This window comes from Choloepus didactylus, chromosome X, assembly GCF_015220235.1.
Source record: "Choloepus didactylus isolate mChoDid1 chromosome X, mChoDid1.pri, whole genome shotgun sequence".
Taxonomy (NCBI): Eukaryota; Metazoa; Chordata; class Mammalia; order Pilosa; family Megalonychidae; genus Choloepus; species Choloepus didactylus.
Window position 1 is genome coordinate 191,149,052 of NC_051334.1, and position 15,236 is coordinate 191,164,287.

At 47.7% G+C, this 15,236-nt stretch overlaps 1 protein-coding gene across 2 annotated transcripts; it reads right to left on the reverse strand.

Moving 5' to 3' along the window:
• Window positions 1-10,280: 10,280 nt before the first annotated feature.
• HMGB3 (high mobility group box 3) lies at window positions 10,281-14,922 on the reverse strand. 2 transcript variants are annotated; one of them, XM_037822372.1, is made up of 5 exons: window positions 14,847-14,922; window positions 12,767-12,921; window positions 12,361-12,500; window positions 11,786-11,960; window positions 10,281-11,283 (listed from the first exon to the last, which is right to left on the reverse strand). In XM_037822372.1, exons 2-5 carry the CDS (start codon window positions 12,914-12,916, stop codon window positions 11,149-11,151), a joined length of 600 nt encoding a protein of 199 aa, XP_037678300.1. In that variant the 5' UTR covers window positions 12,917-12,921; window positions 14,847-14,922; the 3' UTR covers window positions 10,281-11,148. The 2 variants fall into 2 exon arrangements, with proteins under 2 accessions (XP_037678300.1, XP_037678299.1); XM_037822371.1 differs by lacking the exon at window positions 14,847-14,922 and adding an exon at window positions 13,893-14,019.
• Window positions 14,923-15,236: the final 314 nt, after the last annotated feature.

Consider the following 15,236-nt stretch of genomic DNA (forward strand, 5'->3'; position numbering starts at 1 on the left):
TACCAGTTTATACTCTCACCAGCCATGTATGACAGTTCCAATTGCTCCACATCCTTACCGACATTTGGTATTGCTTGTCTTTTTTTATTTTATCCATCCCAGTGGATGTGTTCCCTAATGGCTAAGGATGTTAAACATCTTTCCATGTGCTTATTGGCCACCTCAATGTTTGTTTTTTATAGTAGACTTTCAATTTCCTTCCTAATCTGTTCATGATTGTCTTCAAGTTTTCCATATTTTCTTGGGTATTTTATGTTAGGCTAGTGTTCTGGTTTGCTAGTGCTGCCATTAGGCAAAATACCAGAAATGGATTGGCTTTTATAAAAGGGGTTTATTTGGTTACAAACTTACAGTCTGAAGGCCATGAAAATGTCCAAATGAAGGCATCAACACAAGTATACCTTCAGCGAAGGAAGGCCAGTGGAGTCTGGAAAACCTGTTAGCTGGGAAGCACATGGCTGGCACCTGCTAATCCTGGGTTGTGTTCCAGCTCCTCTCTCAGCCCCTGTGCATTCTTCAAAATGTTGCTCTAGGGGCATTTTGTCCTCTCTTAGCTTCTCTGCTACTATCTTGAAAGTGTCAGCAAAAGTTTGCTTTCAACCACCATCTCCAAAATGTCTCTCTAAGCTGAAGCAGCAAGCTCTTACTGTCTGTGTGCTCTTATGGGACTCCAGTGATTTAATTAAGACCCATACTGAATGGGCGGAGCTACACTTCCACGGAAATAATTCAGAGTTATCACCTATAGTTGGGTCACATCTCCATGGAAACACTCAATCAAGAGGTCACACCCTAATCAGAAAGATTAATCAATCTGCCCCCACAAGATTGCATTAAAGAATATTGCTTTTCCTGGGGGGCATAATGTATACAAACTGGCACAGCTAGGAAATGGTTTTTTTCCTCTAAATTTTCAAATTTATTGCCATAGGACTTTTTTTTATAACAGCTTTATTGATATATAATACACATGCCATACAATTCACCCATTTAAAGTAAATAATTCAATAGTTTTAAAAAATATTTTATGTAACTTATTTTCCATAAATATCTAATTTTAGAACATTTTCATCACCCCAAAAGAAACCCCATACCCATTAGCAGTCACTCCCCATTTCCCCCCTACCCTACCCTCTGCCCCAGGCAACCCAAATGCCTATCAATAGGAGAGAATAAATAATCTATGGTATAGTTACACAATGGAATATAATACAGAAGTCAACATGAATGAATTAAAGCAGAAAAAACAGTATGAACAAATCCTTGTAATATAATTTTAAGTGGAAAAAGTAAGCCTTAAAATATTGCATATAGCATAGTACCCTTTTATGAAGTTAAATACAACTCAAATTTTTAAATACAATATTTCAGAAAATATGCAAAAACATGTATGCAATATATGCCATAAATCAATATTAAGAAGAAAGAGAATAATAAATGTAGGATTTGTGATGGAGCTCCCCTTGGCTGGGAGCAGGCAGGAGGACAGGTTGGTAGAGGGGGTCATGTAGTCAAATGTAGCTTATTGTCAAGGTTCTCTAGCTTTCTATTTTGGGGGGTAGGGTCATGAGTGTCAAATATATTATTTAAAATTACATACATGCATAAAGTTGTCCATTCATAGACTAATGTTGAGTGTTCCATGAACTGAAAACTATAAATAATTCAATCATGTGTGCTTGAGATTCAATAAAAAATGAAATAAAATATGGAGGAATAAATAAGGTCTTGTATGTAAAGCACTTAAAATCAGTTGTGGTACATGATTACTGTTCAAAAGGTGCTCGCTATTGCCTCATCCACACCTGGACCTGGAGCCTGGAAGAATTTTAAGGCACATGATAGAGAAAGCCTAAATTGCCAAGAACAGACGGTTAGTAGAAATTTGGTCTTTGAGAAAACTGCCAGTGAGGACTCGAAGTGAGGAACTTGTTTTGGGAAACTGGAGGAGAGGGGGGTACCTGTTAAATGGTAGCAGAAAGCTTAGCAACCTTGTTACCTGCCCTTATGTGGCAAGCAGGACTTGTAAGTGGTGAACTAGGTTATCTAGCTAGGGAGATTTCCAAGCAAAGTGGTGAGAGGGCCACCTGGTTTCCTCTTACTATTGCTAGTAAAATGCAAGAGGAAAGAGATAAATTGAAGGAAGGACTATAATAAAAAAGGATCCAGAACTTGATGGTTTGGAAATTCTCAGCCTCTCTAGGCAGCAAAAGATGCTAAAAGTAAGAAATGACTTCAAGGTACTGTCAGGAAAGTGTGCTCTATAGGTAAAGCCTATATTATGGCTGTACAACCTTCTGTTAAGACCTCAGAAAGATCAAAGGGTCAGAGTATTATTCAGCAGGAGCCCCAAATAAAAAAGAACTTATTTCAAAAAGATTTGGGGGTGTGGTTTTTTGTGTAATGAACTAAACCCCAGTGAGACTCACAGAAGGTCCACTAAGTATTTGAGAAAACTATATCAGCAGAAACACTGCCAGCTTGGACCAAATGGGTCAGAGACTATAGAAAATGAAAAGAGGCCATTAGAGCTTCCAAATTCTACTAACAAGAAGGCTGAGAAAACTATTCGGCTGCAAACACATGCCACCTTTCATGAAAAATGAAAGATGACTCAGAGGGCAGAACCAAGAGCCCAGAGCAGGCACCTTCTAACAGGGCTCCCAATGATCCCCACCTCCTGGTGTTCATGACCTTGTGTAATCCTCTCCCCTTGAGTGTGGGCTGGGCCTAGTAACTTGCTTCTAATGAACAGAATATGGCAAAGGTGATGAGATTTCCTTTGTGAGATTATGTTAAAAAAAAAAAAAAAACTGTGACTTCCATCTTGCTCACAGTTTCTCTTGCTTCCAGCCAATAGCCAACAAAATAAAACCCTGAATACTGCCTACAAGCATGTATCTGAGCTCGGAAGCAGATCCTTCCCCAGTCAAGCCTTGGGATGACTGCAACCTTGGCCAGAGGATCCAAGGCTACAACTGTGAGGTAATAAATGTTGTTATTTTAAGCCACTGAAGTTTGGGGTAATTTATTAGGTAGCAACTGATAACTAATACACTTCCTGCCAAAAGAAACTGCTTGCAAATTCCCAGCACACAGCATGCTGCTTCTCAATTCCATGCCTTTGTGCATGCTGTTTCCTCTGCATAGAAAGCTTTCCCAACACTCTTCATCTGGCTAACTCCTCTGCCTTAACAAATAGTTCAAGCATCTCCTCCTCCAGGAAGACTTCCCTCATTGGGTGCTGCATGAATTGCAAATCCTCCTCATTCCCTAAGAGTCCCTTGCTGACTTCTGATTAACTCTGTTGTCACTCTGTATCTTAATTGCCTGTCTATGTAATAATTGCCTATCTACTTAACTCTGAAGCAGTCTATCAGCTCCTTGAGGTCCAGGATTATGCCATAGTGCCATGATTTCCTTATCTCCAGCTTCCAGAGTGAGGCTGGCACATAGTATGTGTTCTCTCTAGTATACTTTGTAATAAATAACACAGGCTTTGGAGGCAGTGGACCTCAGTTTGAATCCCAACTCCACCACCAACTATCTGTGTGATCTTAGACAAGTCACTTAACCTCTCTGGGCCTCAGGGCTTTCATTTGTAAAATTATGAAGATTAAATGAAGTAATGGATATAAAATACTTAGTGCTGTGTCTGTTATGTAGTCAATGGCCAGCAAATGCTAGCTATTATTAGTACTACTGCTGCTTGATGGATAAATGCATAAGTTCTCCATAGAAAGCACTGGAGCTGGTTCTTCATGATGTGGCATGGTGAATTCCATTTCCAGAGTTAATGATGGTGACCCCAGAAGAGTACTGAAGGCAGAGAAGGAGAGAGGAAACCAAGGGTGAGAGGGGAGAAGGGAGAAGGTGCTAGAAGAGCTAGACAGGCTGACTCTCAGATCACATAGGCCGAACCCCCCCTTCTTTTACAACTGAGGGCGCTGGAGCGGGCTGGGGGTGGGAAAGTGGGAGGGGGGATGCTGGGAAGGGGGCTGGGGGAAGGCGGGACTAGGAAGGGAGGCTTCTCAAGATAGGAATTAAAAGAAGCTCCGGCACAAGAGGATTAAAAAAAATCATGGCTAGTTCAATATTTTTAAGTGACATATTTCAGCCTTCTGCTAATGTTTCATCACTGAAATATCGGTCCTTTTTCATGTAAACTAGTGAGGGTTTGGACAGAGGACAAAAGCATCATATGTTCTACACATCTTGCAATGGGAACTGTCAAATTTTGCAATCAACATTGCCACCGTATCCCTGCTGACATGCTTCCAAAAGACTTTTTAAAACAAAAACCCACCACAGGCCTGGAACAAAATACACAACCTAGGAAAATGAGCATCTCATATTTCCTATGTGGATTGAATAGCCAATCATGGCCTGAGGCCAACAACAAGAAGGTTCTTTGAGCTTTTCCTCAAATGCTCCCGGTTTAGAAAAAGATTTAGAAGTGTGCGTGCAGAAAGGGGAAGGCCCCCTTTCAGCCCAAGGGATTTAGTGTCCTCCAGGGAAATTTCCAGTTCCAACACTCTGGTAAGATTGTACCATAGCAGACATATCCTACCAGGGTGTCAGAACTGGAGATTTCCCTGGAGGGAAATTGATGAAAATCAGCCTGAAAAATGCAAATTCCTATCTAGTCCTAAGAGGGAAGAGGGAAGAGAATTTGGCAATTGGAGAGCTGCTTGGACTGACAACATGAATGGCCTGTGATTCCAAGTTACAAATGTTTCCCTGTGGGGAAGTGTGTGTTTGGACTGGCCAGCCTTTCTGATCACTGCTCAGGCAGGAGATGGTTCCCTCTCAAACCTGCTTCTGCCATCCCTCCAGTGCCCTAAGTGAGAAAACTAGACTCCTCCTCGACTCCTCCCTCTTCCTCATCCCCCACAACCACATCCCCCACCAAGACCCAGTTCGGCTTCCTAACTCGCGTATCCATCCACTTTTCTCCACACTGGTCCAAACTCCCATCCTCTCTCGTTTAGATAGACTCCCGTGACCTACCCCCTATCCCGTCTCCCTGAATGGCAAGAGCCAAGGTGAGAGTGATGTGATGTCACTTCCAGGCCTGCCCATAAAACCCCTTCTGCAGTGACATGGAGGTCATGAGTTGAGGATGGTGACACCACCAGATGGAAAAAGCTTGGATCCCTGAATGGCAATATGATCTAGCCCCTGCTGAACAATCCAACCCCCACACTTTATTGATCTGTTCCTATTTATTCATTCATTTATTCACTTATTTACTCGACAAATATTTATTGAGCACCTATTATCTGCCAATAACTATGCTAGGTCTGGGAATAGATTAGGAGTAAGAGTGAAAGCATTTGGGAAGCTGCTAACGGTCATCCAGACAAAAGAAGGTAAGGGCAATAGCACTGGAGATTTCCCTGGAGGGAAACTGATGAGCAAAAGCCTGAAAATGCAAGCTGTAGTCTAGCCCTAGGAGAGAATGCAAGAATTTGGAAAAAGAGATCCACCTATACCGACAGCATGAAAGAGCGGAGGGACGGATCCAAGATATTTTAGGAAATAAAATTGGCAGGACCTGGGAACCGATTGACTCTGGAGAGCGAGAAAAGGAAGAGCCCGCATGGAGTTTCAGATTGTAGGCTGGGGTAATGAACAGATTCAGGGTGGAAGATGATGAGCTTAGGTTTGAACACATGGAGGTACCCGTCGAGCTCAAGGTGAGGCCTGGCCTGGCCATGTACAGGTAGCATTATCACCAATCACAATCCCTCAAGTCTCTCCCATCTCCAAAACAACAACAAACCAACCAACCAAAAACCCTCCCTGATTCTGCTCCCCCACCCCCAACCCCACCCCCAGAGCCAGCGCCTTCTTTCTTTCTCCTCCCTTTATGTTCATACTTCCTAAAAGAGGTGTCTCTACTCTCGCTCTTCTCTGCCCAATTCTCCATCCCCATCACTCCCTGAACCAGTTCTCAAGGCCACCCAGGTTTGCCATGCTATCAAGTGCAAGGACACCTTTCCGTCACTGCGGAGCTTGGCTCTCAGGAGCATGTGACTTCCGCTGGCCTCCATGACGCTGCCCTAGCCTGGCCTCTTCCAAACTCCACCCCTCCTCTCTGCTGTCCTCACCTCAAACTTCGTGATGACATAAAATTACCGGATGGGCCCTCCCTCACCTCCCACTACCAACTCTAGGGTCTGGCCTTCTGTAAAAGGCCAATTCCTCCCCGTTTGTTCAGGATCCACATCCCCCCCCCCCCCCCCACCTAGGGGACCCTGGTTCATCAACTGAACACCCTCCCTTCTGGACTTTTCCCATCACTTCACTGAGATGCATTTCCCATTCCATAAAATTCACCCATTCAAAGTGTACAATTAAGTGGTTTTCAGTACATTGAGAGTTGTACAACTAACCCACTAATTTTAGAGCATTTTTATCACCCCAAAAACAAACCCCATACCCATTAGCAGTCACCCCCATTCCCCCCCAAACCCCTCCTCCTAGCCCCTGGATACCACTAATCCCACTTTCTGTCTCTAGAGATTTGCCTTTTCTGGACATTTCATAAAAACGCAATCATTCTTTCCCTTGGCCTAATGTGTTTGAGGTTCATCCACATCATAGCATGTATCAACACTTTGTTTCATGGCTGAATAATAGTCCATTGAATGGATACACTACATTTTGTTTATCCATTCATCGGCTAATAGACACTTTGGTTGTTTCCATTTTTTGTGGCTACTACAAATAATGCTTCTATGAACATTCATGCACCATTATTTGTTTGAATACCTGTTTACAATTCTTTGGGATATATCCCTAGAAATGGAATTGCTGGATCCCAAGGTAATTCTAAATTTAACTTATTGAGGAACCATCAAACTGTCTTCCACAGCAGCTGCACCATTTTACATTCCCACCAGCAATATACGAGGGTTGATTTCTCTGCATCCTTGCCAACACTAATTATTGTCCTTTTAAATTGTTATTATAGCCACACCCACACCTAGTGGGTGAGAAGTGGTATCTTATTGTGATTTTGATTTGTATTTCCTGACAGCTAACATGCTAAGCAATCTTTCCATGTGCTTACTCACCATCTGTGTATCTTCTTTGAAGAAGCATCTTTGCTAATGCTTTGACTATTTTTGAATTGGGTTGTGTTTTTATTGTTCAGTTGTCATAGTTCTTTATATAGTCTGGTTACTAGACCCTTATCAACAGTTTTGTAGTTTTCCCAGTATAAGTTTTGTGCTTCATTAAACTTATTCTCAAGTATTTTCTTTTTGATGCTATTGTAAATGGAATTTCCTAATTTCATTTTTCAGATTGTTCATTGCAAGTTATACAAATAACAATTGGTTTGGGGGTACTGATCTTGTATCCCACAACCTGGCTAAACTCATTTATTACTTCTAATAGTGGATTCCTTAGGATTTTCCATTTAAAAGATGTCACCTTCAAACAGAGATAGTTTACATCTTCCTTTCCAATGTGGATACACTTTGTTTCTTTTTCTTGCCTAATTGCTCTGGCTAGCACAATGGTGAATAAATGTGACAAAATCACACATCCTTGACTTGTTCCTGATACTAAGGGGCAAGTTTTTAGTCCCTCACCATGGAGGATGACGGTAGCTGTGTTTTTCATAAGTGCCCTTCATAAAGTTGAGGAAGTTCCCATCTGTTCCTAGTGTATTTCACGTTTTTATCATGACAGGGTATTGCTTTTTCTGTCTAATGAGATAGATGATCATGTATTTTTTAAAATTTCCCCTTTATTGATATGGTGTTCTAGCTTCTTTTCTAAAATGGAAACCTTTGGATGCCCAACATACAAAACTTGAGGGAGGGTCCTGATCTGGTTGAAGCTGGCCCACCACCACCACCCCCTCACAGGTAGCTCTCACCCAGAACCCCTCATTGTACCTGGCTCTGTCACCAACTGAGCCTCGGCCCTTGGCCCCAGAGAGCCCTGGCTGGCAGGGCTGGCTGATTACAAGTACCCAGTCATTTTATCAACAGCAGCTCTTTAGGATCCTGCAAATGGCATATTTATCCCGGCACAGGTTTCCAGAACCCACTCCCCCTCCACCCTCTGGCTAAAATGTTGATCCAGGAGCTTTGGCAGTCCTTAACACTTGCTCATTTTCACAGTTCCATTCCATTATATATTGATAGTTGCAATCTTTGGCTACAGGGAAGCTTGTACTTCTAAAACCTTGATTGTAAATCAACCAAAAATACAGAGGTTCAGTATCTCAAACAGATCGGAGACAGCCCACTGATTACTTTTTGGGAAAACTGATTAAGAAACTTTATTACAGAAAATGAATGCATCCAATGTCCCCAAATACATTTGTGACAAGAACAGACACACAAGAGACACAGACAATAGTTGCTACATCACAACCTTGTTCTGTCCGACGGATAAAACGTCATTCAAGGAACAGGGTGAGGGGATTGGGAAAGAAGTGGTTTAAAGAAAGCAGGTACTGTCCTTTTACCGAAAGAGAAAGGCTAACAGGTTGGCCTCACAAGAATACATGCTGTTGGCCAAGAAATCAGCTAAGCCTGAAGCCTTGGATGGTAAAGGTAAAATCAGAGAAACTCGAGTGTCATTCCATTAAGAAGAGCAATCCTGTGACCTGGGTGGTACTTTTCAGAGTCGTGCTCTTGCTGTAAGAACCTAATGGGCCAAGTGGCCTTGACTTGAGCGTCTCTTTAGAACTGAAGCCCTGCTTAATCAAAGACTACTGAGCTAGACAGCTTCCCCCACCTCTAAGTACTGCAGGAGCACAAAAGAAAGTCATGTCCTCTTCCAGTCTTTGCCCTTCCATAGTTGGCATGCCTAGTTACAGCCAGCCGGAGGGGCACCCCTCAGCAAGAAACCACTGCCTTCCGAGGGCAGGTTGAGCTTCTCCTTAACCATTGGATGAGGTTGGCCACAGCTCCAAAATCTTAGCCGGGTGAGTTGTGCCTTGGGTGGCAGCAGCTTCAGGCTAGAATGTCAAGCAATGGCTGTGGGTTAAGTGACAAGAGAGGGGCATGGCTGAAGCAGGAGGGCCAATGCTGAACAAGGGCCCCTGGGCTTTGAAATTAGTGGTCAATTTCTAAAAGAACTAGAAAAATGGATCTAGGGCCAAAAGTTCTGACATGAGAGGCAATGGCTATGAATACACAGGGGTCCGTGACCATGACTTGGACCCATCAAGAACTGACAGGGTGGGGAGGACACTGCATCTGGACACACAAGCTTCCAATTCTTCGCACTTTGAGAAGAAGTCGTTTTCTCCCAAACAATGTCATCAAAACATCCCCGTGTGCTTCACCGTCTCAACCCTAAGTATGTGAGTGTTAATGCTAAGCAGTACCACTACTCGGCCACACCAGTGCACTCTTCATGACTGCAGCCGGGTGGGATGAATGACACAGCAGGCTTCCAAATAGCCCTTACTATCACCATTCACCTCTGCGGCCGCCATCCCTCCACAACCCGGACAAAATGTTGAAAACCATCCACCAACATGAAAAACCACTGAAACACTGAGCCTCTTCCAGTCTTAGAACATTTAGCAACAATCTACACTGATGACGCAAGAGCTCCAATCATGAGTAGGCTATTCCGCTTTTAGGATGCGCTTCAGTACTTAGAAAGTTGAACCCATCAGCCTGCCCTGCAAGCTCAGATGCCCCAACACTGAACCTGCAACAGGAGCCACGACACCCTTTCCTTGGGGCCTTGGGTTTGGGGGAAGGTAGGAAGGAAAACTGGACACTGTCCCCTACCCCGCTGTAGCCACCCACTGCCATTGGGGTCCAGGATACAAAGCTCAAGACTTCCTCAAATACTGAGCAGGCCGACCAAAGGGCATTCTGCTACATGGTGGGGGACAGGGGGCCTGGATGGAGCAGGATAAAGCCTGACTTTTTTACAGTTAAGCAATGCATGTGGCCCCACAACATGGGGGAGGGGACCAAAATATCAAACCCAGACTGTCGTCAGCCTCAATCCTACCCACCCACCTTCCTGCACCTTTGGAAGGCTGTGAAATCTTGCCCAGGCCCAGTCACCCTAGCTCCTGCGTTCAACAGTTTAGACTCAACCTAACGCCAAACACAATACCCCACAACAGCGTCAAGTAGCCATCTCTTTCATCTCCATCCTAAGTGAGCTGGCCATATTACATAAAAAAGCTACCGGATTTACAGTGATGCCAGCCTTCAAACAGAATGGGATGAGTTGTTCTAACGCTAAGACTGCGGTGAGTCAGAAATTTAGACTGTCATAGAGAACAGTTTTAAAAACATAATACTGTTTATTTAACTTCAAAAACATTTCAGCATTCTAAACATACAAAACAAAAAATAACAGAACGTTGCAAATTGTGTTTTTAAGTACAGAAGGTTCTTGAACTTTGACGCAGTGGCTCTTCACTCGGCTGACAATGAAGAGTTCTACAGTTCATTTAAAAACAGTTTTAAAACTACCGCACGTAACTAAAAAAATCCAAACACTTCTCATGCCAGCTGACCCTCCCCCCCTCTTCCACAGCTACGGATGGCAGCAGAATGCTATGTCACTATATACAAAAACAAGACAACCTGAAGCTAAATGGATGCCCACTGCAGTGCCAACAGGTCCAGCTTCCCAGCGCACACCCTGAGCTGCGGCCCTGCCAAAAGGCATCCCCACAACCGCCTCAACGCCGAGCACGGCCCACCCGGGCATTTCCCTCGTTTCATTCATTTTTACAAACTATAGATATGTACAGTTGATAACAGGATTTCTAACCAAAAACCATAGTAACACCACCTTACAAATTAAAGAACAAAAAAAAAAATGCCAGAAACATCTTTCAATGCCTTGTCACACCAACGGCAAAGTGCACAGAGTGAGAACACCAGGGTGCCTTTTCATTTTAAAAATGTTTGGAAATATGTACAAGTTTGATACAGTTTCAGGGTGCTCCTGACACCCATGGCCACTTCATGTAAACCACTGACAATTTCTAGAGCACTTTGAGAGAACTACAATATGATGATGATCCAATTTTTTAATTAAACCGAATGAGGGCAAGACACGTCTCAAGTAAGAGATGTGTCCTGTACGGCGCTCCCCTACTCTAAGGTATTCACAAGGAGACAGAGCAACAGTTTTTTTTTATTCATCCTCCTCCTCCTCCTCCTCCTCCTCTTCTTCCTCTTCTTCGTCTTCCTCTTCCACCTTTTTCCGGGCAACTTTAGCAGGACCCTTCGCGCCATCAAACTTCCCTTTAGACTTATAGTCGGCAACATCCTAGAAGGGACAAGGACACAGGCCAAATGAAGAGACCAGCTCCCCCGCCGTGGGCTTGGGTTCAACTCCTCCGTCGCCTACAGCTGTTTTAGCAAAAGGTAAAAATTGACTTGCTGACCCCATCTCGGAATAGGAAAACAGGCCCTGAACACGAGAGTAAGACAGGGCTGGCACATCTGTAGTATTTGCATCTGTAACACAAATTTGGTTCTTAGCCATTCAAGTTTAAAAGCCCATGGATGTGCAAAAGAGTTGTTTTGGTCACATTACTAGCACTATCAAATCCTCCCGTTGGAAAAGTCAGCAACCAATGCCGTCACCCTTTGCATCCCAGGTTAGCATATGGTTTTTCTCTTCAAGAGTGAGCAAAGCTTTTACAGCCAGGCACGCACCCCACCACAACCACCAATCCCCGGGGCAACTGCGGGCCTTGCCAGGGACTTTTGGCTCAAGCTACCAAGCTGGGTCGAAAGTGAGCTGGGCATACCGCCATCCACCTTACCTTCTCATACTTCTCCTTCAGCTTCGCTGCCTTATTGTTGTAAGGTTGCTTTTCATTGTCACTCAGGTTGTTCCACATCTCACCTAGCTTTTTGGCCACGTCTCCAATAGAGATGCCAGGGTTTGTGGACTTGATCTTGGGGCGGAATTCTGAACAAAACAGGAAGAATCCAGACCTTGGGAAGAAGAATTGTACAAATTAGAGGAGAAGCCACAAGCACGGTGAGTTTAAGGGTCGAATTTCAATGCTCTTGAATCCACAGATCTCCCACCACCACGGCAGGGAAGAAGCAATGTTTAGCTTCTCCCTAGAGTGAAGAAAGTTATCAAGGGATAACCATATACCAGGTTGTAAAGCAGATTTCCTGTAGAAAACCTACCTAAAGACCCTGACACCCTGAAAGAGGCAGCCACCTTCCCAGTCCAAGGGGGCACAGGCACCCCCACACATGCCCACAGCCACAGCCTCCTTCAGCTGCACAGACATCACGACATTCTATGGGCAAAGAATTTATCTTTAAAAAAGTCTTTCGAGCTGAGAAAGCTCCTGTTTGCCCAAATCCTCTAATTGCTTACGGAGGCCGTTTTGGAGCATTAGGGTCCTTCTTCTTCTTGCCTCCCTTTGCTGGCCCATAATCCTTCATTTCCCGATCGTAGCGTACTTTGTCCGCCTTCGCCATTTCATCAAATTTAGATTTCTCCTTCCCAGACATTGTCTGCAGAGAACAGGACGTGTGAGTGAAATTCCTCAATGCAGATAGCATGTGCCTGCTCAGTTGTCACATAACTGGATTACGGTGACAGCTGACACAACCGTCTGCAAAAGGAGAAGACCTTAAAACCCTTGTGGAGCCTTCAAGAAAATAAGTAAAGGCACAAAGAAGCCTCCACACAAAACGGCCAGCCCCACTTGGGGCTACTACAGGTAAGCAACGCCAAGGTGTGAGATGCAACTAGTTGGGAGAACACAAAAGAAAAATACCTTCCACCTCTCAGAGCACTTCTTGGAAAATTCTGCAAAATTGACAGGGACCTCGGGATTTTTCTTCTTATGTTCCTCTCTGCACGTCTGCACAAAGAAGGCATAAGCAGACATCTTGCCCTTTGGTTTCTTCGGGTCACCTTTAGCCATCCTGACTGTGACAGACAGAAGAAGGAGAAGCAGGAAAAAAAAAAAAAACCCATCAGGAATCGAACAGAACTACGACAGAGACCAAAAGCAGGACAAAAGTAAAAGGTACTTTGCCCTTTGGAAGCCCCCAAATGCCTGACACGGCTGGCGGCTGAAGACAGAGTGAGGAGGAAATCAGTTTCACCACGGACGCATGTCATTTAACTTTTGACCAGCATGAAGTGCGCCGGTTTGCGATGCACTTTTCCGAGAACGATCAAGTTCTCCAAATGGAACCCACGCAAGTGGGCGATTCGGCACCACATTCCGGTTCAGAGCTACTCACATTTTGGAAACCACAACCACAAGTGCCAACAGAAACAGTCCCCATTTGTGGAGGTATTAGATGGGGGAGGCAGGCAGGGAGCAGAGCTTGAAACCAATGGCTTAAGGCTAGCTAGTCGGCCCTTTAACTCCGATGAAAACAAAAATGTCACCGCTGCTTAAGGCAGGATCGAAGCCGCAGAACTGTAAAGAGGGAACCGTTTGAATTTTCAATCTCATCGAGGCGTCTGTGGCTTATACGAATGGTTTTTACATGCAGGGCGATTCTGAAAAGCGCGCGGGTATCCCCTATACTCTTAGTTCAAATCTGACACTTCGTCACTATCTAAAAGGGGGAGGGACACCAAAGGGGCTCCTCTTGCTCATCGGCAAAGCGGAATGCACCTACAGCCAGTCATACTTTCTCCAAAGTTTCCAAATAAAAATGCAGCTGTGGCGTGTCATCGTCCCTGTCCCACCCCCCAGCTTCCCGCCATCTTTTCCTTTTCCCACACCCAAGGTCATCAGGTAAAACTCCAGCGCTCCCCTTTGCAGCCGCCACACGAGCCGCTGCGTTAGGGCCCCGCGGCGGCGGCGGGCCGAGGCGCGGGGGAGCCGAGGCCACCAGGGGCAGCCCGGGCCGGCGCCGGGTCACCGGACGCCCATAATTCACCTTCCATTTTGTCAGCAGCTTCCTGATGAAAGAAAGTGCCCCTGAAATGGGCCGCTGCCACCGCCGGGCAGCGCGAGGAGCGGGGGCCGGGGCCGGGGGCGGCGGCGCGCGGGAGGCGCGGGGCCCGGCCGGCGGCGGCGGTGGTGGTGGCGGCGGTGACGCCCGCCGCGCCGCCGAGTCCCGCTCGCTAAAATGGCTGATCCGCGCGGCCGGCGCAGGCGGCGGCGGCGGCAGCGAACAAAGCGGCCCGGGCCCAGCCGCCCGCCTCCCCGCCCGCCGGCCCCCGCCCCGCGCGCCCGCCCGCCCGGGGGCGCGGGGGCGCGGGGCCGCGGGCGCGGGCCGGACCCCTCCCCCGGCGCCGGGCGCCCTCCGCGGGATAACAAAAGGCGCCCGTGCGGCCATGACGCGCGGCCGCACCGAGGCCCGCGGCGGCGCCCCCGACCCTTCCCATCGCCCTCTGTCCCCGGGTCGAGGCCGGGTCACGGAGCCCACCGCCCGGAGCCCAGCGCCGCGACAGCCATATTCGCGGCGGCCGCAGCGGTGGGGCCGGGCGCGCGGGGAGGCGGGCGGCGCGCGGGGCCGGGAATCCGGGGCCGGGGACGCTCCTCCCTGGGCCGCCCGCGCGCCCGCCCAGCCCGGGCCCCCGATTCCCCCCACACCCCGCGCCCCCGAGCACCGCACGGCCGGTGGGCCCGCCCGGCCGCCAACTTTGCCTGACCGAGGCCGTCCCGGGCCCCCGCTCGCCGCCCGCCGCCTCGCGGCCCCCGGCGGGCGCGGGTTCCCGGAGGGCCCCGGCTAGGAGGCTGAGCCCGACGGCGGCCGCGCCGGCGTCGACGCTGCGAAAGTTGCAAGCCCTGGAGCGCGTCCCGCTTCCAATCCCCTGGGCGCTGGGGCGGCGGCGGCGAGGCGGCGGGGCTGCGGGCAGCGGGCGGCGGGCGGGCGGCCGGAGCGTACCTGTATTGTTCGTCGGTCTGGGCAGCGCAGGGCACAACGCGCGGCTCGGCGCTCCCAGCCTCGCGCTAGCTGCCTCCCCGAGAGCCGCCTGATTGGCCAGCGGGCGCCGCCGTTTAAAACAGCCTCCTCGCCCGGCCATTGGCTGCCCACCTCATGCATATTAAGCAGGCGCGAGTGCCGATTGGGCGCGGCCGCTGGGCTCGTTCATTCAAACTGAGCAACCCGCCGGTGCTGGCCGCGGCGGCCGGAGCCGGGAGCGGAGGACTCTCGCGGCCTGCTCCCCTCTGCCAGCCGAGCGGCTATCGCGAAGGAGGTGGGCGAGGGGCCCCGCGAGTCCGGCGGTCCCGGGTTGACCTGCGAAACGGCTGACGCTCCGCCGCGGCGGGGTCC

Coding starts and splice junctions, on each gene's coding strand:
- HMGB3 (XM_037822371.1), bottom strand. Junction 11,961..12,360: donor AATGCTCCAAAACGGCCTCC/GTAAGCAATTAG, acceptor CTTCTTCCCAAG/GTCTGGATTCTTCCTGTTTT. Junction 11,284..11,785: donor TGAAGGAGAAGTATGAGAAG/GTAAGGTGGATG, acceptor TGTCCCTTCTAG/GATGTTGCCGACTATAAGTC.